Source organism: Zosterops lateralis (assembly GCF_965231275.1).
Source record: "Zosterops lateralis genome assembly, chromosome: 2".
NCBI classification, from domain to species: domain Eukaryota; kingdom Metazoa; phylum Chordata; class Aves; order Passeriformes; family Zosteropidae; genus Zosterops; species Zosterops lateralis.
Genome location: NC_139763.1, coordinates 106,316,458 through 106,344,338, shown reverse-complemented (window position 1 = coordinate 106,344,338; position 27,881 = coordinate 106,316,458). Strand labels below are relative to the sequence as shown.

Below are 27,881 nucleotides of genomic sequence, written 5' to 3'. Positions count from 1 at the left end.
AAACGCGCCTTTGCTGAAAGAGAGGCAGCAATGGATCAGAGGAGAGCAGCCTGGCCAGGCAACCTGCCCTACCTACCACAGTGCTGAAAACAAGGTGCTTCTGGTTGGACAGCAGATGCTGCAGGGATGTAGAGCTGAGGGAGTATTTATGGTTTGCCAAAATACGAGGGGAACTCGGCGAGGACATCAGAACTGGGATGCCCCTGTCTTCTCTCTTTGGGGATGCCTTGCTCCATGTGCATCTTTTATCTGCTATGCTGTCTCTAAACGGTAAAAACACTAAAAATCAGAAGTCAGCAAGGTGGGTTGGGTGATCAGGTGCATTTCTCTTTTGGAAGAGATGGTCCTGGTCATGAAACTTCTGTTCCTCACCTGCCTATGGCCAACAGCAGTGCTCCACAGTTCTCACAGTCAGCACCACCGTCTGCATCGTCGGCAGCAAATGTCATTCTTGAGAAAACATAACAGGTAAGAAATAGACCTTATCTCTCTCTGTTCATCTGGTAAACTTTATGCTGTCAGCCACCTTTCAACACACTGTCTTGTTTTTCCAGTTTCCGGATTTGTAGTATGCATAAGTATTGATAGGATGTTCCCAAAGCAGAAATGGTGAAGTATGAATTAATTTTTCATAACCAGACCTTTTACATTGTGATTTTATGAATCTCTCATAAATATGCAGTTATGTACCCACCCACACACAAAGCTCTTTTACCTGGTGTGATACAAGGCTACCAGACTATTGCTGGCATGTTCCAAGTATTCTTGCCCTTTAACTCCCGTCCCAAGAAGCAGAAATGCCTTCTCAAGTTCTATGACAGCATTACAAAGTGACTTCCATTACCTGAACAGCAGAGTAGATACATTATAAAGCTACAGAAGACTTTTTTTTGATGGCATTAAATGGAGTGAATGATGCCTTATTTGTAGTGATGACGCAGTGTGTTCCCTGTCTGGACTATATTTAATGCTTTTAGACATTGAAGATAGTCTCTGTTCTTGGCCTTTTAATCGAGTAGTTGCTTGAAAATGAATAATGATAGAGGTTTTTACCGGTAAATTTTTGGGCAGAGTGTCAGTGCTTTCCCCCAGGAAGGCAGCTCACATCTGCCATGTGAGGTCTCTCAACCTGTTTCCAGATTAATCTAATACTGTGTGAAAAGACCAATGGCTGCTAGTAATAATCCAAGAAAATTTCCTCTTTCTTGGGAATAACTAGTTCCGTTTAAGGAAGAAGGGATACAACTGTTAATATTTTAAAATGTGCTTTGACCCCCTACTAAAATGAGCAGGGGAGCTCACAGTTTATTTGTACAGTATCACATTTTGAAGAAAAGTAACATAGCTGGACTGCTCTGATGTGTTTAAGATGTTGGGTTTTTTTCCCCCTCAAGCTGCATGCTTTACAGCAGGTGTACAGCTGTTAACCTCCTGTATCACTTCTCATTAAAGCATCCAGCAGTTCAGTATCTCTGGGACCCTCCATGTCTTGATAAAATCTTGTTCAGCAGGGCCAGGTAACAGATGACACAACAGAGGTGCCCGGAGGTGCTGGTCACTCTGGATTTCTGGGTTTCTCTTCAAAGTTGTGGGTCCAGGTTTGGTGCAAGCCAAAAGCTCCTGGAAGGAATGGCTGTTCAGCAGGCTGTTTCAAACAGTCTGAGTGCTGGTGCACAGTTACTTGTAACAACAAAGGAAAATGAACAGAACCAGCCCCAGTATCAACATAGGATTGCACCTGGTGCTTTGCCAGTCTCGGGAAACACTTAAGACAGAATAAAATACCTTGTTAGTGGTGGTGGCAAGGCAGGTCTATTTTAAGCTCAGCTGGTACACTTTTGTCTGTTGTAAGAAGGGAGCATATGCTGCTGTTGTTTGCATTTCTCCTGTTCTGCCTTAGCTGAGAGCAGTTGCTCTGTTGTTGACATGAAAAATCACAAAGCAGGAGGGAAACCTGGTGCCAGGAGACAGGAAATTTTGTGGCGCCCTGATGAACATCCTCTTGCAATGCCAGTGTTAGCACAGTGTCCTCTCCATTGCCACAGATCTTTACTGCTGCATGCAAATGGACCCATGTGACAATCCTGTGAGGGAGCCACAACAAATGTGTTATGAGAAAGGAAGAATAGGAACAAGGAGGAATCCATCTGCTGCTGCCTGGTGTGGCAGTTTTCTTTACACAAGCTTTGGCATCACACATCCTCATTTCCAAGGTCCTGGTGATTTTGAACTGGGAAGAAGACTGCAAAATCTGAGCCACAGAGGATCCCAAAGCTTAACAGCAGCAAATCAGCTTTTCTCTGCAAAGGATCCAGATGTGTTTAATTTCTCTTTGTTTCATTCTCTGCTTTTGTTCTAAAGGCTGCATTATCCTGCAGTACATTGCACCAAGGTCTGACTTTCCACCAGCATCTTTTTCTTTCTGGGGAACAATCTTCCACCCAGCACTAGGGTTCTTAGGGACACAGCTGACAGATGGCCTTGGTTAAATGGGTGGCCTTTTAAAAAGAATCCCATGTGAAAATGTTACTTAACCTACAAGTTCCACTGTTTTAATAGAGTAACCCAATTCTCCCTCCAAAGCTGTTTGTCTGCATTCTCCTGTAAAGAAGATTTTAAAGCATTAACCAAAAGTACATGAGAAAGCGATTATTCTCTTGGTCCATTTCCTACAGCAAAGAAAAAAACATTTGATTGTCAAAATATTAGGTTTTTTTACAGTACATATTGCTGATGTTGCTGAACAATTAGAAATGCATTTTCATGTGTGTGTGAGAGAACTGTGCAATTTTGATTATTTAATTTATCTGGGCTTCAAGGCTTGATGGATATATTAAAACATTTCGGAGGTTACACTGCTGGATTATCCCACAGACTCTCCTTGGAATAAGATTTCTGTAACTTCTACCTTTTGTATACCTTTGATTTAGTAGTAGCCAGAGTATCTTGGGGACACAACACTGGAAAGAAAGTTATGGCCATGACATCCAGGGTATTCTTTTCATAAAAGGCACCTTATCCTCCTCATAAACTTACGTGGTTTCATTCTGAATATGAAAGGGGAAAAAACCCTTTCTCTAGTTTTCTACAAGAACTTTTACCATAATATGAGCAGAGCTCTGAAACAGAAGAACAGCCAAGCAGGATTTTTCCAGGGATCCCTGTACTATACTGAGTTTATAACAAGGGCTTGCAAGCACAACCTTGGATAAATAAGGAGAAGTAAAATAAGATATTTTCCCCTAATATTCGGAGCTGTACCAAGTCACCAAATTTCCTCCAGCAACATCCTGTGTTGGATGTAATTTCTGCAGATTTAGTGATCATCAGTGGATTTCTTTTCTATGAACTTGTCTGATTCCTCCTTGAACCAGCATAAACTTTTGATAGCCTGGTAAGTTAAAGGCAACCAGATGGGACATGAACCACATCAATCCCACTCATGCCATTGGTTTATGGAGCTACACTGATGGCATTAAGTGATTAAATGCTTTAACCAAAAATTATCTAAGTACCCTTGAGCAGACCTTTGACCTTCCATTCACTAATGGTGTTCAAAGCCAGGTAGGAGCAGCTAAATTTGTCTTTAAAAGCCTGACACATCTTTGTCCATTGTTAATTAATTCTGAATTTGGTTTTGTAGGCAGTGGCTAAATGTTCTTTGGGATCTCTGGCAAATACCAAGGTCCATGCAATAGTATTGGGTAGAGAACTGTCAAAACAGTATTCCTCACTCTTTCTCGGCCAAAAAATTAGTGCTCCCATTAATTTAATGTAGAAGTACCAACAAGAGTGAATTCCCTATGTGATCTGAAACACTTCAAGTGCTTTTTATGGCCTCTTTTGGAATGTAATTATAGATTGCCCTTTAATTTACATGATGTAAACCCTTGCCTGAAGTGCAGCTGTGGAAAGCACAGCTGTGAGTGGAAGCAGTAGTTTCTTGAGCATGTGCCTCACTGAGACCAATAAATTTTTATCATTGCCCAGATCTACACCAAATAGATAATATATCACCAATACCAAAGTTCTCTTTGTTACTCCTACTGCAGATAGGTAAAGAGAGGTTTCCTGTCCTCAGGTACATCTGTCTTCTAATGGTTTCACAAAAAATTCTTCACCAAAAGGACTGTCAAGTCCTGGAACAGGCTGTCCATGGAAGGGATTGTTTCACCCACCATTTCTAGAGGTGTTTAAAAGATGTGTGGATGTGGTGGCACTTAGGGACGTGGTTTAGCAGTGAACTTGGCAGGGCTAATGGTTGATGATCTCAATGATCTTAAAGGTCTTTTCCAGCCTAAATGGTTCTGGGATTCTGTGTGGGCTTTTCCTCTCAGATACAGCCTGGCATCTGCCATATCATGAATTTCTGGCCTCCTACTATGAGGCCTTTAGGGTGTTTGGTCTCCTGGCCTAACAAAATACTTGAGCTATGCTGAGTTATCAGACTTCAGGAATTACAAGGGTGCATGCTAAGAATACTGATGATTCATAAAGGTTATGTAAAAGGCAAAAAATCATCTTGGCATCATTTTTTTCCTTTTAGAGACTTACAAGGTTCTACTTTGTCTAGTCTCTACATTACCCACACTACCAATTTACACAACTAGCTGACCCACAGGCTATTACACAGATAATAACTATAATTACAGCTGTTATAAATGTTTCTTTTATCCAGGCCCAGTTTGGTAACCATGAGGTGAGGGTATGGAAGATATGGTCAGATTTCAAGGTCTCATTTCTGGAAGCTACTTCATGTAAAATATGAGTCCCCTTCCAAATTTCATCCACATCCTTCTTAACTTTCCCACGTTGGTCTACAAAAGAACAAGTGGTATTGCCAATAGCACATACACCTCTCTGTGTGGCAAGTAAGGAATTGAGAGCTGTCCTGTTCTGCATAACTGCGTGGGACAGACTGTCAGCTTCCTCCTGTAGAACTGCAGTTGCATTTGCAGTTTGCTGTGAAGTATGTTCAATGACAGCTGAGATGACAATTGCTCTCTCCAGTTCAACCACTCCATAAGAGAGAAGGAGAGTTCTGACTGTATTATGGAAAAGTGTGGGATGCTCAGTGAGGAGGTTAAGAGATCTTTTTTTCCTCTCATTTGGTTTTTCAAGATGATCAGTGATTGTTATATTTGGGACCACAGCCCCAAGGGCACCAGCCTGATCTTTATTCATGGGCAGGACTTTCCAGGCCTGATCATCATATATCCAATACAGCCCTGTCACAAATGGTAGAGCCAGTCTCCATCCTGTCAAATTCATCTTTGCTGCAACTTTTGGGCTGATTATTTCTCTGAAATTGGTTTTATGACAATATGAAGGGAGAATGGCCTTTCCTGTGGCATTTACAACTGCACAGGGAACTGTATAGTTGCCATGTTCTGTCAGGCTGCTCAGGAGTATAGGGGACAGAAGGGCATTATTAACTGGTTCCCACCTTTCAGTACGTTTCTCTTCCATTAAAAGGCCAATCAGTGGCCAGTGACTGTCCCCATCTAGAGGTGGTAACTGGGTACAAATCCAGCAATTGTTCTTATTAAGAGTTTTGGACACATTTTGGACTCCAGTCCTATGCAAATCATGAGGTGAATCCTGAATCATGGTTACCAGTTGGGCAGACAACGTACAAAACAGTTTAAACCACATCCTCCTGATTTGTATCAGTCTCTGTCTTCTTAATGGTTTTGGGAGCAGAAGCTTTCTTCACTCTGGAGTAGTGGATCCACAGTCCTTTGGCAGCAACCTTCACCTCAGTGAGGGTGATCAGCAGAACTTGGAATGGTCCCTTCCCCTTGGCTTGTGAGGGGTCACTGTCCCACCCAGTCTCCAGGCTGGAACTCGTGGGCAGGGGTGTCCAGTGCTATTGGCTTGGAGAACACAATGAATCTCTGGAGTTTCTGCAAAGTGGAACTCAGAGCCATTAAGTACTTTTGTGAATCAGTTTTTCCTTTCATGTGAATTTCCCCCAGGACATGTGGAACCTGATCTGGCCTGCCATATAATATCTCTTAGGGGCTTATGTTGTCCCTCTGCCTCAGCTGTATCCAGACTCTCAGCAAGGCTGTAGGCAAGGCTTGAACCCATGTCATGGATGTCTCTTGACAAATCTTATAAATCTGGGGTTTCAGGGTTCCATTCATATGTTCAGCTTTGCTCCTTGCCTGGGGCCTATGTGGGATGTGCAGGTCCCAGGTAAGTTCCAGAATCCTGCTAACTTCCCCAACTACTGTCACAACAAAATGTGGTCTTTTATCTGATGACGTTCCCAAAGAAACCCCAAACTTTGGAATTATATGATTGAGCAGAGCTTTCACTACTTCCTTTGCTGTGTTGGTGCTTCAGGCCATCCACTGAAGGTATCAACCAGTACCAGTACATATTTGCATCCCTCCTTGCATGACATCTCAGCAAAATTTATTTGCCAATAGTTTCCCAGGAGATCCCTTGTCTTTGTTATCCCAACACAACTCTTTTGCTCGTGTCAGAGTTGTTTTTACAACAGTTTCTCACTTGCTTGTTATAGATTGATCATTCTTCTCCTTATTACTACTTTCTTCAGATGTTTTAAAAGATTTTCTCTTCCCCAGTGGGTACTCTCATGCTCTTGCTGGGCTATTTCTCAAAGGAGCAAGGGTGGAACCACAGTCTGTCCTGCCAGGGTGACAGCCCATCCACCTTCTTTGATCTCAGCCTTATGAAAATTAATTTGTCATCCCTCTGGTTGTATTTTGGGGTAAACTCCAACAAATCTGCTTCTTTCTGTGGTAGCACTGCACGAATGCCCTTTGCTGCAACCCCTCTTGCTGCTTCATCAGCAAAGTGATTTCCCAGTTCTGGGGCTGTTTTCCCTTTTGGATGACCTCTGCAGTGCACGATAGCTGCTTTCATAGGCTTCCAGATACTTTTCAGGAGTACAAGAATCCCTTCAGCATGCTTGAGCTCATTACCTTGAGCAGTTAGCAGGCCACGTTCTTTCCAAATAGCTTTGTGGTTTAAAATCCCATAAGATCTCTTCTTATTAAGGAGAAAATTCCTGCCCTGGTAGCTTATGTTTTGCCTCTCTTGTCCAGTGAAAGTCTTCCTCAGTCACAGACTTGCTTGTAGTGAGGAGTTGCAATAGATGAATCAGTTCCAGCCTGCTTCTTCCAGTGGAATCATTGGAGCATCAAACAGGCATTTTCCTTGGCACATCAGATGACAAATAACCTCATGCTTCCCAACTGTATTAGCTGTGCCATGGCATTCTGAACATAATTCATCATTTTCTCCTCTCCTGGATCCCAGGCAGCAGAATTTCCTCATGTAGAACACTGCAGCTGTTCAGTTCTGCTGCCCGTTCTACCCTGATGCAGGCTTGCTCTGTGGTGATTTTAATTCTCTGAAGCGTGGCCTTTCATTTCACCATCCACATGATTTTCATACTTAGAAAACTAAAGTCTAAAGTATTTGAAATGCCTCATGGACCTTCTGATTGCCCTGGAAATTTGATTCAGGCAGCACTGCCAGAGACATTCAGGAATACTAAGGTAAATGAATTTGTTCAAGCCCAGCAATTCTGAGTAGCCCAGCAGCCATGTCATTGTTCCTGTAACATTAAAGTAATTTCTTGGGCTTCTTTATTAAGAAAAAAAGGGAGGGAAAGAGAAAAATAAGTAAACAGAGGCATACACCTTATCCTAAGGTGTTCCATACCTTGCTTTAAGTAGTGTTTGACTACAAGGCAAATCTTCAGAAGACATTTCTATTGTTTAGGCAAAAGTAATAATTAGAGTTGCTTGCAGCGAAGTCCCAGAGAATCACAGAAGGCATGAAAGAATTTGCCTGTGGCACTTGTCCCTTGCCTGTGGCAAAGCAGCTGTATTTGAGTCATTCCTACAAATAAATGTCTGACCTGTTCTAAAATAGCCTGAGTGAAAGGAGTCTCCAAACCTGCCCAAGCAATACATTCCCATGTTTCACTGTTCTCACCATGAGGACACTTCTGTGAGAAGGGTGTTCCTAATGTGTCCAACAGAACATAAAATCATGAGATCATCTCATTCCAACCCCTCTGCCATGGGCGGGACACTTTCTGCTAGACTAGGATTCTCCAAACCTCATCCAACCTGGCCTTGAACACTTCCCAGGGATGTGGCATCCACAGCTTCTCTGGGCAGCCTGTGCCAGGGCTTCACCACCCTCACAGGAAAGAATTCCTTCCTGATATCCAATCTAAACCTACTCTCTTTTCCACTTAAAGCCCCCTGCAAGTGCCTAGAGCCAGGATCATTCTTTCTCAGTCCTTCTAAAAATTTATTGACTCATTTGAGCTCCTAGGAAAAAAAACCCCCACATTTATAATAAAAGGAATAATTGTCTCTGTAGTATGGATAATGCATGAAGTGGTTAAACCATGGATATGTGGTGTTATTTCCAAGTTTGATTTGCAAGTGTTTATGTGAATAATAACTTCAAACAGCTCTATTCTCTTCTATAATGATAGCTACAATCTCTGAGGAGAACAGAAGAGGATGTAGTAATTCTTCCTGAGACTTCATATAAATAATTAGTGGTCTTCATGGACCTGAGCACCCTCATACCTCATTTCCCAACCTTTCCCAATGTATTTCTCTCCAGCTTTATTAGCACAGTTGTTACCCTTAGCATTCCAGATTCAGCTGGCCAGTATTCCTAGTTTCCTATTTCATTTGACTAGCACTGTGAATGTCAGGGCAGAAGAAATTAAGTTTCTCACCTTTTTTTATTTTTTTTTTAACATAGCAAACGAGAAATTAAAATGAGGAAACTTGACAGCACAAAGGTCCGACCACTTAAGACTGAGCAGCTCCTTCACATCGAGGACCACGACTTTGCACTGAGACCTGGATTTGGAGGTAAGCAGCACATGCCTGCACTGTGTGTGCTGGTTTGGAGTTTATCCTCTCTCTGGAGGTTTACTTGAACTTTGTAACTTCAAGTGGAATGACAGATTTCATGGCAGCAACCTCAGCAGTTGTGCTTCGGGATGTAAAGAAGGAAGAAATACAGAAATAATCAAAGACAAGGGGCTTCTCTGTGTTTGGTGTATCAATAGGAGAAACTGTTCAAATTGTCTGCTTTATAGAACTAAGTAAAAAAATAATATTAGAATAAGGTTCTTTGAGAGCAGTGATTAAGGTATCCCTGTAAACGGCACAGTCTAGTAGCAATTAGCAAATTACGTAGTCATCAGATTTGTTTTGAGAGATTGAAATGATCCATCAGTTCCTAAATCTGTTTGCTCTGTACAAAATTAAAAAAAAAGCCCTACCCACAGGCCTTCAGGTTATTATCAGGTTGTTGCTGTCTTGTTGGGCACTATGATGATTTGTTCATTTAACTAAATTCCATCTGGATCAAGGGAGTATTCAATGGGATGTTCACAGCTTGGATTCAGTTTTGACTCTCCTTCATGGAAGGGAAGGTGAGAAAGCTGCCCCACTAATAACCTTTGTCTGAGCCTTTGCTTCACCAGTTCCCTTTTCATGATCCATGAAAATGGACTGCACTGCTCTGGATTATGAGGCCAAAGTAAAATATATGAGGACCAATAATCAGTTGTGTAGACAAACAGATTTGGGAGGCAAGCTGAGGTCTGGGGAGCTGCTCTCGTTGACACCAGCTGCTGGGATCTGGAGCCTGCTGATCAGGCCAAGAGGGAGAATGGGTAAGGAAAGCATCTTTGGATGCACTGGGAGAATGGGAAAGGGTTTCTTGTTACCATAGAAATGATGTCTTGTCAGACAGCAAAAACCTTGCCTGACTTTGAATAGTTGAGATACAGTCTGTTTCTTGGCAACAGAAATTGAGATTACCTCTTGCCTAATACCTGTCTTGTCTGATATCTGTTAACCTGGATATCTTCTTGTTACCTCACAAGGAATTTAAATTTTTGAGAGTGTCACCTCAGAAAGGAGGTAGCATTTCCATGAAAGCAGACAGCAGTTTGGGATGTCCTTTATTGCTGGATCCTCCCAGAAAACAATACTGGTGATGTACATAAAAGCAGCTTTGAGTACATACCCTGTGATCTGGCAGTTGTAATGGGCAGTGAGGATTTTTCACACTCAGGCTTTTTCTCCTTGTCCTTTTATTTTTTTGTAGATGACTCCTCACAGAGCCCATTCAGTTCCTCTCAAAGCCAGCTGTAGTTTTCCCACTGACTTCACTGCACAGGCCTCTCACTCCTCACACTGCCCTGGGTGTGATTTCAGCTGCACTCCTGCCTTTCAGAAACAGCTTTCAGCTCTGCAGAGTGCCTCAGCTCTGCTGCTTCTCTGGCGCCCACCTGCCATGGGAAGCACCTTTTTCTTCACACACTTCCAAATTCTCAGAACTCTCTCAATATATAGAACGTGAATCTCTCTTAGACTAAAACAGATCCACTGGCATTTTTACAGCACAGAGTGAAAAAAGTCGCAGTGAAATGAGTGTCAGTCCCAAATTTATACTCCAGAATTCCTACCATTGATTTCAGTGGTGTTGCAGTAGTAAGGAGTGGTTTGGCATTCATAAGGCAGCAGCAGAGATTTAACACACAATTGTGGCCTCATCAGTGGACAGATTTCTCTACTGAAACATGAATCTGAATAACATCTTCAGGGTTATTTTATGGCAGCAGACATGGGGAGTGGGTTTCTCTGAAGAACTGATGATTAAGTTTGCAGCAGAAGGAAGCTTACCCAGAGGAGAGGGAGAAATTAGAGATGTCATTGCCACGGCAGTTACAACATAACCCTGAACTGCATTACTGCAGTTACAGCACTGTGGCTTTGTGCAGTTAACACAGGTGAAATTTTGGGTTTGTTTTCATCATATTTAATGAAGCAGCTCTGTACTGTGACTCACGAAGGGCTTGCAGCTGTCATGTGCCACATCACATGATTTATTCAGCTCAGCACAATGCATCAGTTTACAACAACAAAAAACAGATCAGAAAAACTGGATGAAAAACCAAGTATTTATTCTTTACCTGTAGAAGAGGGATGGGGTTTTCCCCCCTCTCCTATATACCCCATCGTGATTTTCTGGGTATGTCAGGGAGTTGGAATGACAAATTTTATTAATCTGGGTCCACTGTGCCCCTTTGCCTGAGAAAGTACCAGTTTAAGAGAAAAAGCAGCTGGAAAATTCATGTGGTTTTGAAGCTGCTGGAGATTCCTCAGTTCAGGGAACTCTTATACCTAAGTCTGCCTTGTTTGATTTCATCTGGCCCCATACATGCAATGTAAATGAGCTGACCAGAGGACTCAGAGTTTTTAGTATTATTATTTAAGTTACAAAGGAAAAACATGCTGAATTTGATTTGTAAACTGAGCAAACATGCACAGGTAAAATCCTGAGGGAAATGAATGTAGAGCTGTTGGATACTGATGCTGCTGGCTGCAGTGTTACTGAAATTAATTGTGGAGGTGAGAGATCCATTTTTTTATTAAATGAACACAATTCTACTTCCACTTATGTGAGTGTATCTTGGCATCCTTCTGTTTATTGCAGTGCCATTCCACCTGCACAATTACAATTTGACTCTCTGGTGGCAGATTTTAAAATTTAGTCCTGACATTGTCCGTTTATTAGCAGATTAGAGATCAAAGCCAGAGAAACAGAGAGCACTGGGATGAAGCAAACCCAGCAATCTGCTGGCAACCTGATCCTACTCTTTAAAAATGTTATTTTGCAGTTCATTATACAGTGAGGTTAAGGGAGGCAAACCAACAATTCAGTACACCCAAACTTTAAAAATCTAAACTTCACATTGTTTCATTGTATTTACTCCCTAAGCCAGGCTCTTGAGTTGTTGATTGAAGTTGGTGGTGATTTTTTTCCCTTCCTAATTTATTTGTTGTGGTTGTTGTTTGATTGTTGCCTTCTGTGGAATGTCATAGTCTGGTTTGGAAGTGAGAAGGCAGCTTCAACTGGGAGTGGAGAAAAAGTAAGAAATGAAATCATGCTGCCAGCACTTCCTGGAATGATTATCCCCAAGTTTTAAACTCAGCAAGAAGGAGTGAGCACAGACAATGAATGAGACTTCTCAGCTTATCCTGACTTGTAACAGCTCAGGTATGAGGGTCACAATGCAGGCTGCCATAGCAGCCAAAACTCCATGTTGAGAGAGGTCTTAGAGCAAATCCTTAGAAATGCTTTAAATCTATTTTTTTTTTCTATTATACAGGTATTTATCTATATCCTTTTATTTTCTGAACTATCTTGTTTCAATGTACTGGTCAAAGTAACACGTGTTGTTGTATGGATGTGTGTGTATATATGTATATATAGTGTTTACAATATATATTGTATATATATTGTAGTTTCCTATGCTACAAGTATGTTCAAGTCTTAAAGTTGATGATTTCTTCTCTTTCAACCAATATAGAAGATAATAACATAGGCAAGTATTAGAAATTATGAAAATAATTTAACAACATTTAGCTGTTTAAGAGGTAGCAGTCTTTCCTGAAAATTTGCATCTCAATCTGCAATTAAACATAACCTTAATTCTGCATTTTCAGAGGATCAGAAATCCTGTTCTATCACTCCCCCTTTATGCTTCCTTCCTTTTCAAAATAAGTTATTAACATTTACATTCATATCAAGGTAAAAGGGGAGGAAAAGGAAAAAAATATGGCCCAGTGTATGTTCAAAAACTCCTTCAGTCCTAACAGCTCTTTGCCACCAGGTTGTTTTCTTTTTTGCACCACAGCTCCCCCTGAAAGATGAGAAATTCTTCTCACTGTGGTGAGGACTCTCATGGATGAAAGTGGAATGGCTTTTTATCATCTCTTACTGGAAGGAGTAGCTGGGGATTCAGGACAGAGGGAAGGGGAAATATTTTGATTATTTGCAAGACCTCTAATAGTCTTCCTCTGGATTTTTTTTCTTTCTCATTGCTAAATCTTCCATTCCAAGAGATGGTTACTGCTCATACCAGACCACCTTTATTTCTTACACAGGAAGGAAAGAAACGGGGTAGTAACAAGAAGAAAATACTCTTGCCAGAACTTCTCCTGTACTTATTGCCAGAAGAAAATAAATAAATCCACAAAGCTGCACCTCCCTTGAGCTTGTTTACATTTCTATCCAGTTTTTCTCCTCTACAGACCCACAGGCCTTTTTAGAATAAAGTCCACCTACAGATCTTAATTCTCCCCTGGTCTCTATCTCCTACTGGCAGTTTTCTCTAGACCTTCTTTTTTTTTCCAGCTTACACTCTTACAAAGCCAACTGGGTACAGTTGTTTCTAAATTCAACATTTATCCCATAGATCTTCAGGTGCAATGTGTGCAATTTGGCTATTATAAAAATATTACAGAATTCACTAAAACCAGTCATTATTACTGTAGATATTGATCCTAAAAATGCTAAAAGGATAGTCTTTTTACATAACATCCCTTCTAAAAAGCGTATTGCAGAATTTGCCTGATGTACTGTCTATTAATAAAATTCCATGCTCATCAAGGAGTTCTTTTGCTATGCTTAAACCTTTAAAATAAAAGACTGGAAATGGGAAGATAAACCTGTCTGAAAACAATGCTGGGTTTTTTCTGCTGAGGAGTAATTATCCTGAAAATCTGTGGAGCCTCCATTGTGAAAAGCACTAATCCCTCTAAAATAATGATTTGTAGTGACCCTCCAGAAGCAACTGAAGCTGCTCAATTTAATAACAAAATCCTCTCTGCCATCCTCAGTTTTGTCAAACTGGGAAATAAAAACCACAGCTTTTCTCTGCTTGCATTTTTTTTTTTTTTTTTTTTTTTTTTTTTTTAGAAGTGAATTTGAGGCTGCTGTCTGATGGTCAGCCAGAGACTGAAATTCTCAATCTAGCAGGGAGAAAGCTGTGGTGCAGACACAGAGGTAGATGAATTGCTTTCCTATTTTGGCTGGTTTAGGAACCTTTTCAAATCTCACTGCAATTATGTTTTTTTTTCTAAAAAACATCCTCTTGTGACAAAACAAATTCAAGGGATGAAGAAATTACAGTTCTCAGCAGCCTGTTCCCAATAGCTAATTATTCCTGTTTCTACTGGAGTTGATTTTTAATCACCCACAGAAATGTTCCCAAAACCCCTGAAGGATTAGACCAGACTGAGGCCAGTAGGTGTCTTTCTTGTTGGGTGTGTTAGTGACAACAATATAGAAGTGCTCCAGAGTAGAAAATTGAACAGCACAGTGATCAGGGCTGCATATATGTGCAGTGCTTACTCTCTCTATTATCTGCTTACATTTGTTGCCAAAGTAGAGTCAGAATAGGAAGGAAATATTTGCAGCTGCTCTGATCTGTTAGTAATGGGTCAGGGCTGGGGTAGGGGATGTGCTTTAATAATTCCCTGTGGTGAATGCTAGACTGGACACTGTTTCCTCACTAAGCATCATGAGTATGGTCTTTGTCTTTCTTCACAGACAAAGCAAAATCTCTTCTCAAGCATTCTGTTTCACAGTTCTTGCATTTCTACCTCATCAGGAACAAATTTAATTGTAACAGTTCCCCTTTTATTCAATTCACTTTAGAATTGTTCACTGTATTTCTCCTGGCCATAGGTTTCGATTTCTTTTATGCTATTCATTGCCACCACCAGCATGTTTTTATAGTAGTTTCCAGTGCAGTAGAAGTTGTCCTTTCAAAGAATCAGGTGTCTCTGTGTGTATTTATGGATAAGTGGCACTTTGGTTTGTGTGCATGCAACCAATATAACCATAAGCTGCCACTGATTTCTAGTTCTGTGAGCAGTTCCTTTGTATCTGCCCAGAGAAGCTGAATTGTTGATGGAAATTTTGACCACACTGGAATAGTGTTTGTTTGCGTAAGAAATTGTGAGTAATTTTTGAAATTCCAAAATCATCACACTTGGAGCAGCTGTCACTAAGAAAAGCCTTTTCCTCACTACAAGTGACACATGGCTTAGAAAGTCTCATTCTGGGATGTGATTTATACCTACCTCCTTGTTTGCCTGAAGAATGTTGATGGGAGACATTTAACTTTATTTGCTTTAGATTTGTCCTTGACTGGTAAAACTTCTCTTGACTTTGAGAGCTACTCCCTCTCTCCTCCTGTCCCACCCACATAATTCAACAGAAATTGTTGTTTGCATTTAAATGATGTGTGAATGCCTTTTGTGGACGATGCTCACATCAGGTATAAATTCCACAATGACTCCTACTTTGGCTTAAGCTCGTGTTCAGTTTACAAGATTTCAGTGGAATCCAGAAAAGATGACTCCACTCAGATTACAACCAGGCACTCTTGTACCAGTGTTTGGTACAAGTTGGTATTTAGTGTAAGTAAACTGTTTGTGTGTTGTGATCAAGGCAAAGCAAGAAGTGGGCAAAACTAGTTTAGGAGAGATATAAAAACTCCTATTGTTTAGTATGAAGGAGTCTGGCTGAATATTCTCATTGATACTCTTGTGCATCAGCCTCTGGGGTAGCTGTCTTTTGCTGTCTCTGTTCTCCAGAAGAAGCAGAATTTTCCAAAGTGCTGCCTGGTGTTTTACTAACAAACTTTGCTGTCTGGAGTCCTGAATCTTATTTCGGACTTTGGCTAAGAGCTGAGGGGGCTCTTCCACTCAGAGACACAATTTCTGAGCTGAAGAGCCCAGCTCTTGTCAGTGCCTAAATATTTTCTGGTGTGCCCTGCTAACTGAGCACATCTCACCTTGCTTTTCCCATGCACAATCCATCTTCATCTGCTCTGTGCAGGGACAGATTCCTCATTAAAAAAAAAAAAAAAAAAAAAGACAAGTAAAATCAAGAGATTACAGAGCCAGATTTAAAAATACCTCTGAAACAGTTCAAGATCTTTACTGGTAAGAACTGGAAGCAGCTGTGTAATCCTCGAAGGCTGCTATTTTAAGGATGATAATTCCAAAAAGGGACACAGTATTGTGGCTGGTTATCACAAGAGTGATGTTCCTGGACTGTTTTGGCTTGATAGGGCTAAAAGGAAAAAACAAGAAAAAGACAAGTTAGAAAAGCTGTTGCTATTCAGACTTCCTTGTATTCATGTTTTTAACTGGTTATTTGAAATGTGTACTTTAAGCATATTTTAGCTGGCTATTTTTGACAAAAATGATTGGAATCCCATGTACAATAATTACTTACTGATTTTCATGCCATATATGCATGTTTTCATATATGCATATATGCATGCTCCTCTCTTCCTTCCCTGTAACGAAGTGATTAATCAATTAGTGGAATGACATAACCCATGTAGAACTAGATCCTTCATTCTCGATATTCCACACTGAAAAGAGTGGAAATAATTTCATATTTGGCTGTAATTTTTAATTGATTTGGAGCAACTTCATCCTAAAAATGCACTCAGTAAATACACAACACAGTGACTAATGTGACTAATACAGCTTTTCCCTTGTGAGGCAGTGAGCAAAAAATGCTTTTTTATAAACAGCTATACCAAACCTTAAACAGTTCAGTAACCAAAGATAATAGGAGTCATAATAAGTATCTTGCTTGTGAATAAGCATTGGCAGTGGTGAGAAAGCTTTGCAATAATTGATGTATTTTGTGTATTTACTCAGCTTTTTCCTGTGGTGGTTCAGAATTCCACTCCAAGGGATTCTTTAGCTGTGGCATGACAAGGACACAGCCACTGCTGTTCCAATAACAACTGATCTGGCTGCAAAAAGATCACTGAACATCTTGTGCTTCTTTTCACAACTGCTTAGCTTCAGGTGTTACTTTGTTGCATTTTATCATTCAGTGTTCTAAAGTGGAGAGAATGCAGTAAATGCTGGGATGGAGCACTGTCTGCATGCTGCTGGTGTTGCACAGTCTTCCCTTTAAAAATAGGGATTTTTGTTCCTCATCCCTCTTTCTGTTCCCATGCAGGGTCGCCAATACCTGTGGGCATTGATGTGCAGGTGGAGAGCATTGACAGCATATCTGAAGTTGACATGGTGAGTAGAGCTGGAATAAAGAATTTCACTAAAAATACAAGAGGTTCAGAAACACTCGGATGGATGACAGACGATGCTGTGGTTAAAGAAAGCAAACCCTAAAGGGCACCTCCTTGCCTTTATGTATGCATTTAAATTAGTAAGAGTTGATTTTCTCCCTGGGCCAGAGAACAGCTCAGAGTGGGCAGTGCTGTGGTTTGAAAACTCCAGCTATTCCATAAACACCCTGGGCTTCCCCAGGAGTTCTCAGAACTCTGCATGTTGCCTGATGAGGCTTCATGTCCTTTGCTTCTTTTGCCTATGCAAATCTGAATAGTCCATCATTGTGGCATGGCTGGAGCTGTGATCATAACAAATGAAACAACAGTTCCAGAAGTGGTCCTGGGAAGGAGACACTGCAATTAGAGCCTGTGCTACTGGAATGCAGGCTGTTCATTCCTCAGCCCAAATTGTCACTAATATTGTCAATATGAACTGCTTTACAAACCCACCCAAATCATAAAATCATATTACAGGGCCATGAAATCCTATTACAGGGGAAGATCTAATACTCTCTTCACAGTATTCTCATCAGAAGCAATTGTTCTACTGAGATAAATGGTGTTTGCCTAATAATACAAAATTTATATAGGTGGACACAGAGCAGTTGGGCTGTGCAGAAGCTCACACTGGCTTTGCAGCATCCTCTCCATCTCTTCCCACGTGTATATTTGCAATTGTGATGTTTCTCTAAATAGGGTCATAAAATATTGGTAATAATCTTTTATATTTAAAAATATTGTAGTTATTGAAACTGTTGTAAAATCTAATTGCTCACTCTTATTATATTCATTATATTGTTTCTTTATGATGTACTTAATTAATAAATGTACTAATTTAGCCCCTGTACAATATTTGTACAAAATGTAAATTTTGTACAATGTTAAAATTGACTGAGTGCTCATGAAGAACTCAAATTAATCCCTTTGTAAAGGAAACTTAAAGGGACCATAGTCCATTCTTATAAAAGGTTGTGAAGATTTCCAGAGGAAACATCTTTTTCATTTACCTTTGGTCGGTTTTAAAGCTTCTTTATCACTGCACAGCTGGCCCAATCCAGAAGACCACTGAAATATGTAGTTTTATCTAAGAATAGATGAAGTCTGAGCTTCAGACACCAGGGACAAGACAAACAACCAAAACATTTGTAGTGTTTTCTGCTGCACTTGACTAAAACAAGCCTTGTCTCCTTTTGTTTTGAATGGCACAAAGGACTTCACCATGACTCTGTATCTCAGACACTACTGGAAGGACGAGCGACTCTCATTCCGCAGCAACAAAAACAAAAGCATGACTTTCGATGGGCGGCTGATCAAAAAGATCTGGGTCCCTGACGTGTTCTTTGTGCACTCCAAAAGGTCTTTCATCCATGACACAACTGTGGAGAACATCATGCTCCGAGTGTACCCTGATGGCAACGTCCTCTTCAGTCTGAGGTGAGGAAATACCCTTCCCTAAGAACATCCATGGCTGCCACTGCCATGTATTGGCTGCAGTTGGAATGACTGGAAATACTTGCTGGTAAGATTCTCATACTGGGCTGGCATAAATCCTCTGGCAGCACATAAAGGGAAACTGGTGACCTGGTGACTATTGTGCCAGTGGGAAAATAAATTTAGGATTGAAAACATATTTTTTCTATCATTCAGATATTGTTTCCTGTCAAGGGAGTTCATCAAGTGTTAATTCCTTGCCAGTGGCTCTACAGTGGCTCTAGCAGTATTGCTACTGAGTACAGTAAAGCCCAAAATTATTAACAAAGGAAAAACTATGGTTCTGGTGGCTTTTGGGGTGGTGTGGGTTTTTTTTTTTTTTTTTTTTTTTTTTTTTTTTTTTTTTTTCTTTCCTGAGTCTTTTAAAACTGTCTCAGCTATTTTCACCCTGGTTAACACCAGTTAACATGCCAGTGATAGGAACCAGGGCTCCAGACAGGCACAGTGAGCAGATTTTTGGTGCCGATACCAGCAGTGCTTAGTGGGACTACAAGGAACTGGAAAGTGAAACAGCAATTCCAGAACTGGAATAGCAAGGTCATTAATGTGTTCCTTCCTCCTTCATGATATTGCTTTGTTTTATGAGGGAGATTTGGGTGATGTGGCAGAAATAGTTTTAATGGAGGAATTTTCCCCCTAGGGTGAGGAACCTGAGGCCTGTGCATTGCAGAAATACAGTTTGTTACTAATTAGCTGTGTGCACAGAGGTGATATTTCATCCAATCTGGACAGTTTGAAGATTTATGGAAGCATTTGAGGTTGTGGCTGTGTAATAATTGTTCCAACAACTAATGAATTTATCTCCTCTGTCACGAGGACATGCAGAAATCCTCACAACAGCAGCTGAACACCACTTTAAAGTAGTGTCTGTTCAAGAGTCACACTGACAGTAAGGAACAATGAGGTGAAGTGTACTTTTTATTGTTATATTAATTTCTATAATTCCTGAGAAGGAGGGATCAGAGGAACTATACCCCTCCACTAAGGGGAGTGATTCTCCAAGTGAGAAGTAGGAAATATTCCTTAGATATGCCTTAAAACACCCTTTTTTGTATTGCCAGTTTTACATGTAGTAAGTAGATTATATTCCAAATACTTCCATGCAATAAATCTGCATATTTCACAGTTTTTCTTCAGTGACTGGCATCCAGGATTTTATTGAAGCAAAGTGAAGCAAAAATCCAGATCTGTTGCTAAAATAGTCTTTCTTTTCTTCTTGTTCCCCATGTCCTTTAGTCACAGCTGAAGGATGGAAACAACATCCATAGTTGGAAGTCCTATGCATGTCCCACTCTTAGGATCTCATTTCAAGCCAGTAAAGTCTTATTATATTTGTACAAATGCAGCTACAGTGTGGTTCCTGATCACAAGTTTTCAAAGGGCACTTGTATAACCAGTATAAAACCCTCACTGAAATTCCTGTAGGATTCCATTTGGGCAAAACTGAAAAATTGAACTAAACCATCAAATGACATGCAAGCTGTGACGGGAAAGGGAAATTTGGCAATATTTACCATATTTAAGTTGCTGCCCCTAGCAAGTTCAATTTTTTTGTTCTTTATGAAATACAAAGGGATATTTGTCCTCTAAACATTTGTGAAAAAGCAGGTTGAATGTGAAATAGTCTTTGCCTAGATTTCCTTAAGCTTTTTACAATATAAAGCATTTCAATTAAGAGGAGAGTAAGCTTCCAGAAATTGCAGCTAATCTCTTTTTGCAATTAAATATTATAACCATTCCAGCTGGGAAAACAGCACTTGAAATAATATTTGCTCTAATCTGTAACATTATCTACTTCAGTCTATGAGAAACCAAGTCAAGAAATGTGAACTCCCTTTGTTAATCTCTGTAAGGGTAAACCTTCAAAAAAATGTGTGAAAGGCTAAGGAAGGATCAGGCCAAGTATAGGGTTTAAAAACCAAAGGTAGTGTATTTAACAATGAAGACTATTTGTGTTTTTAAACAAATATGATTTAACTTTATTTCACCATCTTGAAGGTATTTTAGAAGCATCTAAAAGGGGAGAAAACCTCAATCAATAGGATTCTAAACAGCAGAGTGGTTGGGGATCTCACTAAGTTGTGTGCACAACTAAGAAAGTGTGAATTTTTAAATTTTATTTCTGTTTTTCTCTTCCTGTCTGCAGAATAACAGTGTCTGCCATGTGCTTCATGGATTTCAGCAGGTTTCCTCTGGACACACAGAACTGTTCTTTAGAACTGGAAAGCTGTAAGTTTAATTCCTAATTGTTCCTCACATGTGCATTCTTACCAGCACTCCATCTTGTGCATAATTCCTCTTTCACTCACTTTGATGTGTGACCTGAACCCTTCAGCATGTACATATTGAACTGTAAGCAATTTGGGATCTTTCCAGACCCTCAGTGAGCTTTGGGAAGGTGGAAAAACCATGATGCACCCTGCTTTATTCCCACGGGGTATTTATTCCAAGGCCTAAATCTAAAAATCTGTCAAAAACTAGTAGGGTTTTTTCTCAGAGAAAAAAATGTGCAGATTAAAAGTAAAATAAAATGTCAATATTTGACTTGTTGGAGAAATGAAAATGGGTGCTTGTGTTACTGTGAAACATCAGCTTTTTCACCCCTGCCTCAGTTGCAAGCTGCTGCACTTGGAAAAAGGTGGAACATGGTCCTTGAAAAAATGTCTCTCTGGGGTTTTTCCAGACTGCTGGAGTGGTCTCCTCTCCCTAAGAAAGGAAAGAGGAAGTGATTTACTTTAGTAACTTTGTAACTTCAGTCTCTGCTTTCTCACAGATGCATACAATGAAGATGATCTGATGTTGTACTGGAAACATGGCAACAAGTCCCTGAGCACAGATGAGCACATCTCCCTCTCCCAGTTCTTCATTGAGGAATTCAGTGCTTCCAGTGGACTTGCTTTTTACAGCAGTACAGGTATGGTAAACCCTTCTCCTTTAGAAGAGAGAAGCACAGGATAAAGTCATGCAGAATGTCTTTCACATTCAAATTCTTTGCTAATAAATGACAGTGACTGCTGAGAGATCAGTTAAAATGAGGTTTGTCAGTCTGGGGCCTTGGTTCTCTTTGCATTACCAATATAAAACTTTGTTTTAGGAAAAAAAGAGGCCATAATAATACTTGTAACTTCATATCTGGCATTAAGAACCTGAAAAAAAAGATGCACAACAACCAAAAATGAGCTGTTATGAGCTCTTGCAAAATCATGGTGCTTCTCTGAAAGCCATTGGAGTATTGAATTTGCAGGAATCTTTATGTCATGGCTATATAGAATAGCTTGAAAATGGAAGTCCTAAAGGGTCAGATACTAGAAAGCAAACAAGAGGAATTTCAGTGTGTTTTATTGGCTAAAATATCCTCACTTTTGGAGCTGTGTAATGTCACTAAAAGTCTGCTAGCTTGAGGATTTTCATATGAGGCCATTTATTACCTGTTCAGGTCTAATTCATGATTTGCTTGATTTTCCTTGTTTATACATAAAGTTGCAGGGAAAAAAAATCCCTTTCTGTCAGTGCAACATAGTTTAAATTCAGGTTAATCTGCCCCAGACATGTTTTTATTTCTCCCTGTAGATCTTGCTCCATACTTTCTGGCAAAGTGCACAAGGCTTTAGAAGTTTATTGTGGTCTTGATTTCATGCAAGGTGGAGTTTGTTTTCCTTGTATTTTACGTGAAATCATAAATTTTGAAGCACTTCTCCGTGGAAGTAGTCTAACCATGTGTTTTTAACCAAAGAAAACAGCACTCTTGCTATTGTACTTAACAGTCTGAGTCAATTCATTTCAGTTTGGTTATTGCTTTAAGAGATGAATAAAAGAGAAATTATTCCATTTAGTATGATGAAGTGCACAACACTTTGGAAAAAAGCCTTTAAGGAAAGCAGCAGACAGATTTATTTGGTGTATTTCATTTACAGGTTATTTTCTTTTTGCATTCAAAAGAGGGCCATTCAAATTTGCAGTGACTGATCCTGAATGCAGAAATCCCAGTTTAAATTATGTTGCAGCCTAAGCAGTGAGGAATTCACAGCTTGATAAGGTTCTTCACCCTTATCTCCTGCTCCTGTATGGGCTAACAACAGAGCTCCACCTTCCAAGAGCCAGTGGCATGTGAGAGGAGGGCCAGTGATACCCTGCTATGATAACTGATTTGCTGAGGGCTGCATCAGATTTGTCCTTGCTGCAAGAAGGGGACTGGGATATTTTCCACCAGACTGGGTTCCAGGAGCTCAGCTGGCTTCTTGCTGCCTTGCTATTCTCATCAAAAAACTCTCATGGGAAGCAAATAGAGCTTTGTGCCCAGCAGGGCACCCTCACAGTGCCCCTGCACCCCGGGCTGTGCAGCACCCTCACAGCAGCCTTGAGTTTGCAGAGTGTAACTGCTTTACACTGAACATGCAGAGCTTCTGATGGTGAGCTTATTCAGCAGCATAAAGGGGAAAGCAAACACTCTTTTTTTAAGTCCCAGGGACCACTGGGAAGTAACTGAATAATGCTTGTAGTGTATCTGGGAATCAGAATGCTGTCCTTTGTAGGCTTACACTTGTCTTTGGCTTTGAGGTTTTGTTTTGCTCAGGAGGTTCCACTTTCTCTCTCTCTTTTTTTTTTTTTTTTTTTTTTTCCCTGTGGGAAGCAAATTTACCCTCCAAGTAAATAATAGTGGAGAACAAACAGCACCACTCTAATGAGAGTCATCATTCCCACAAAGCAGCTTTCTGCATTTCAGGTTCTGCAAATCCTTTCCTGTGGATCTCAGTGAACAACACCTGTGGTGTTTAGGCTTTTGGAGTTCCCAGACCACCAGAGGAGCAACAATTTAAATCCATTTTAGATACAATAATCTTAAAAAAAACAAAACAAAACAAAACAAAACAAAAAACAAACCAAACCTTCTCCACAACTGAAAACACAATAGAAAGTTTAATATTATTTGCAGTTCATTTTGATATGTTCTTCTCTATAGAGTCACTCGTTGCGATGGCAGGACTGCTCCAACACAGGCTCACAGATGCCTCTGTCTGTCCTGGCCAGACAGATGCTGTGCAGCCACCCACTTTTGCCTTTTTACCTCCCTGTAACCTGTTTTCCCTGCCGTGGCAGGAAATGGCAGCACGGATGCAGTGCTGCACAGGCAGAGCACTCCCCAAAATTCACTAGATGGCACCCTGTCCTCTAAAGTGAGTGCTGGGCCGGCAGCTCCCACCAAAAAAAGGCAGGAAGGGCTGCTTCTTGTCAGGTATTTCAAGGAAGGCAGGGTGTTGGCATCACTGGACAATTGTATCCTGTCTGTATTCTCCTGGCAGTTTCACTTCAAGTCTATTTATTTTTTTCAATTTCCCAGCCTCAGTTGTAACAGAGTATTTCAGACCATGACCCTTTGCTCCCATAAATGAGGGAAGATGGACAGTTTGTAAAGCACGGTGTAAAACGGAGGTGGTGGCAAGGTTCCTGAGGCATTTACTGCTCCCGCTGTGGATACACCGCTCCTGCCAGAAGGAGGGGCCAGCAAACAGAGCTCACAAATAACACAGAAATAACACAGCTCTCTTCTCTTCTCCCTCAGTCTGTTCTTCTCCCTTTTTTAATTTTTTTTTCCCAACAGGTTGGTACAATCGACTTTTTATCAACTTTGCACTCCGCAGACATATTTTCTTTTTTGTGCTACAATCCTATTTCCCAGCCATGCTGATGGTGATGCTGTCTTGGGTTTCCTTTTGGATTGATAGAAGAGCTGTTCCTGCCAGAGTGTCATTAGGTAAATCTTTGCTGGATATTCTTTGGGAAGTATAGAATTGAGAGGGAAGGATTTGGAGTTACCTTAGCTTATTTACACAGGAGATGAACAAAAATATCACATAATTGCCTGAACAACACTGTTATTACCTCTATTGTCATTACCTGTAGTCAGTCTCTACATTTGGAAAGGGAATGTTTGTTCAGACTGGCTTTCCTATTTTTGGAAACAGCTCACACACCACAAAAGCAAAAAGGGATGATTCTGCAGATTTCCTGGTAAAATTTTACTTAATTGCAAAACCTGGGTTTTCCTTCCCTTTTCCCCGCCAAATAACATGTAGGAACAGGCAGTCAAGTCCCTCCCCAAATCCATGGATTAGCCCAATCTATGGAAAAGCTCTGCAGCTCTTCTTTTTCTCAAGAAACATTCGTTATCTCCCTACCAACTTGGAAAGAGTTGCTTGTGTGGCAAAGCCTTTCATTGTGGGACACCTTAGAAATGTTTGCTTTGGTGTCTTAGCTGTGCAAGGCACACATTCTTCTGTGGAAGCCAAAAAGTAAGTTCTGAACATCTCAGCTCAGGAGAAGAGGACCTATTACAGTGTTTTTTATAGAAGTTTATTTTTTTTTTTCTCTCACTGGTGAATCAGTGGATGCCACTCCAAGGCTTTGTTGTGAATATAATGCTGATTGCCTTGGAATGAGTACATTTTTTCAAAAATTGGCATCTCTGAAGATCTGATGGGAATTTGTGGAGATATCTAATGCAACCATAATGCACCTGAGTCCTGCAACTGTCAGGTTAAAATAAAGAAGCTCCTTTTCTTTCTTCTCACTGATGCTGGTCCCAGAAGCCAACTGTATGTTGTCATATTTCTTAGACAAGAGAAAAAGACCTCATTTTTCTCTGTAACTATATCCACCTAGAAAAAATAGTATTGTAGCCACTTAGGTCCCTTTCTATTGGCACACTCTAAAGCTATCAATACATGAGATATAAATCTATTTGTTAATCTGTAAATGAATTTTGGTACCTCCTACCTACTTTTATTAATGCATCTATGAATTCCTTTTATTTTGAAGAAATTTAACTTCATCTTTAAAACTAACTTTTTAATTCTCAGTAGGCAATTTTTAATGTTGTCAAGATGGTTTTGCGGATCATGTTCTTTATGTATGGATTTCAGCAGAAGGTTATGCATCAAGAGTTCCATGAATAAAGCACATTTCATTAGCATAATCATACATAATTTATAGGAAACCTTAACAACAAAGTTTAATAAGCCTATCTCCTTAGCCTAGAGTATATTTATATTAAACAAATTGATTTCCTCTTATATGGTGTATTTCAAACTCCATCCTTCACCCTAAAGAAGCTGCGGAGAGGTAGGGGGGAAACTTTTGTATATTCCAGTAGACTTGAGCTGGTGTAGAACTGGAGAAGGGCTGCAGAGACCCAGCTGACAGGGCTGTCTCACAGATGTTTTCACTTCCAGAATTACACTGATTTCTTTAAAAGCAGAGCCTGAGTTGGGTGTTCTTTTTTCCCTGAGCTAGAGCAAACCAAAATGAGATGAATAGCTGACATAAGAGCAGAGATTGAAAAGATGAGTGTGAAATTTTGGGCACATTGAGGCAAGCAGTAATTTTTTCTTAGTTTCAGTGGCTGTAGCATCTTTATGCTAGATTGTTTTTAGAGAGCCATGAGGTTATGGCAGGGACATAGAGGCTGATACATGTTCTGAAGTACAATTTGAGAAAGAGTTGGGAGAGAAAATGGTAATTCTTTAGTGATTTTCCTGGACAAGAAGATATTCAGTGGTGACCCTAGCTCTGGGAAGTGAAGGATGACCACAAACCTGCTTTCACCTGTGTGTGCAGTGCCCAGAGCTGTCACAGAAACGTGTTCCTTATGCTGCTCAGTGACCATTCTGAGCAGAGAGATGATTTAGTGCTCTCAGTATTGTATGTGATGGGCCCTTCATGGTTCACTCGACTTCTCAGAGCCCGTGTGAGGAAGTTAAAGGAGGTGTCAGTCACAGGCCCTCACAGAGCTGTGCTGCCCAAGCAGTGCTGATGAGCTAAACAGAACCAGCTGGCCAGAACTGTGATAACCTCTCTTTTCTCCCTGGCAGGTATAACTACAGTGCTGACAATGTCCACCATCATGACAGGAGTAAGTGCCTCAATGCCTCAAGTGTCTTACATAAAGGCTGTGGATGTGTATTTATGGATCAGCTTCCTTTTTGTCTTCCTGTCAGTCATCGAGTATGCAGCAGTGAACTATCTCACCACAGCTGAAGAGAGAAAACAGCTCAAAAAAAGAGGCAAGGTACAACCCTCTGTGTTTTGTTGCCTTCTGAAAGCATCATGGAAGCCACAGAGTAGTCCTGATACACCTCTTTGATAACAGAACAGTAACAATCTCTCTCTCCACTCTGTATCTCATGTTTTTTTCCACCTGGGGGAAGGGAGACAAAGTGTCCTCCTCTCTGAGATCCTGAGAGGTCTGTGCTTCCTCTCCTTTTTCTTGTGGCAGAGGTTAGGAATAATTTTTTGCCCCTTTTTTCCCCCTCAGAGAGATATAACCTTCCTTCTATTTTCAGTTGCCTACCAATCAAGGTATTTCTCCTGTCTCTGAAATATCCTCAGCATGCCCCCATACAGTATTCCTCCCTGTTTCCTGTTTCTTTTTTATCCCAAGACCAGATGAATGACAAGGTCACTTTTAGAAAAGTGTGCCTGAAGCAGAAATAGTCCCAAGTTAAACATCTGCTTTCTGTGAAGCTCTCACTTAAAAACTTTGCTTGAAGAATATCCCCTCTGTAAACTCCTTTGCTGGGATATCATGAGGGGAAGAACACAGAAAGGATGCATATGTTGCTCACATGATTGGATAATCCCATCAAAAATCTACGCGCAGAAACGTTTGAAGTCATTTCTCACAACTCCAGCAGCACAGACCTACAGGAGAGAGTTTGATTCTTCTATTTCAGAGCTGAGGCACGAATTGCCAGCCACCAGCTGGCAATAATCAGGCAGACAAGTGTGTTTTATGACATTTGATGACATTTCCTTGCTCATGTCCTGCTCAAGGGGGCAGGCCCCACAGAGAGCCATACTGTGAGCTAGCCCTGTTCTCCACATGCTCTCCACAGAGAGAACAACACTGAGGGGAAAGCTTTAGATAAAGAAGATAAAGATCTGTTTTATTAATTTGTGATTTGCCAAAATGGCTCCTGCTAGACACAGAGTAACTCTCCTTTGTTGCCAGGCTTCAGGAATGTACAGCATGGACGCAGTGCAAGCCATGGCTTTTGACGGCTGCTTCCATGACACGGATGTGGACATGGACCTGAGTCCCTTCCCAGAGCCCTGTGAGGAGAATGAGACCAGGACAAGCCAAACCAACATCTCCAACACGGACACACCTCGCTTGAAGAGGAAGAGATCTCTGAAGGGAAACGTGGGCAGGATTATTTTACAGAACAATCATGTTATTGACACGTATTCCAGGATTATATTTCCCAGTGTATATATTGTGTTCAACTTTTTTTACTGGGGTTTGTACATTTGAACAAAAATGCTCACAAGCTAGACTTCATTTTGTGTATGAGGGTTGCATCATACTTTAAAAATAATGCAACAGCAGTAGAGGAAAAGGTTACGATTTTCCAAA

General features: G+C 40.6%; 1 protein-coding gene across 1 annotated transcript; it reads left to right on the top strand.

Moving 5' to 3' along the window:
- Positions 1–340: 340 nt before the first annotated feature.
- GABRR3 (gamma-aminobutyric acid type A receptor subunit rho3) lies at positions 341–27,779 on the top strand (the record flags this gene model as incomplete). The annotated part of the gene is made up of 9 exons (XM_083884743.1): positions 341–468; positions 8,770–8,882; positions 16,870–16,937; positions 18,189–18,412; positions 20,616–20,698; positions 21,243–21,383; positions 24,069–24,221; positions 26,338–26,534; positions 27,477–27,779. The coding sequence occupies 9 exons, from the start codon at positions 341–343 to the stop codon at positions 27,777–27,779; spliced, it is 1,410 nt and encodes a 469-aa protein (XP_083740869.1).
- Positions 27,780–27,881: the final 102 nt, after the last annotated feature.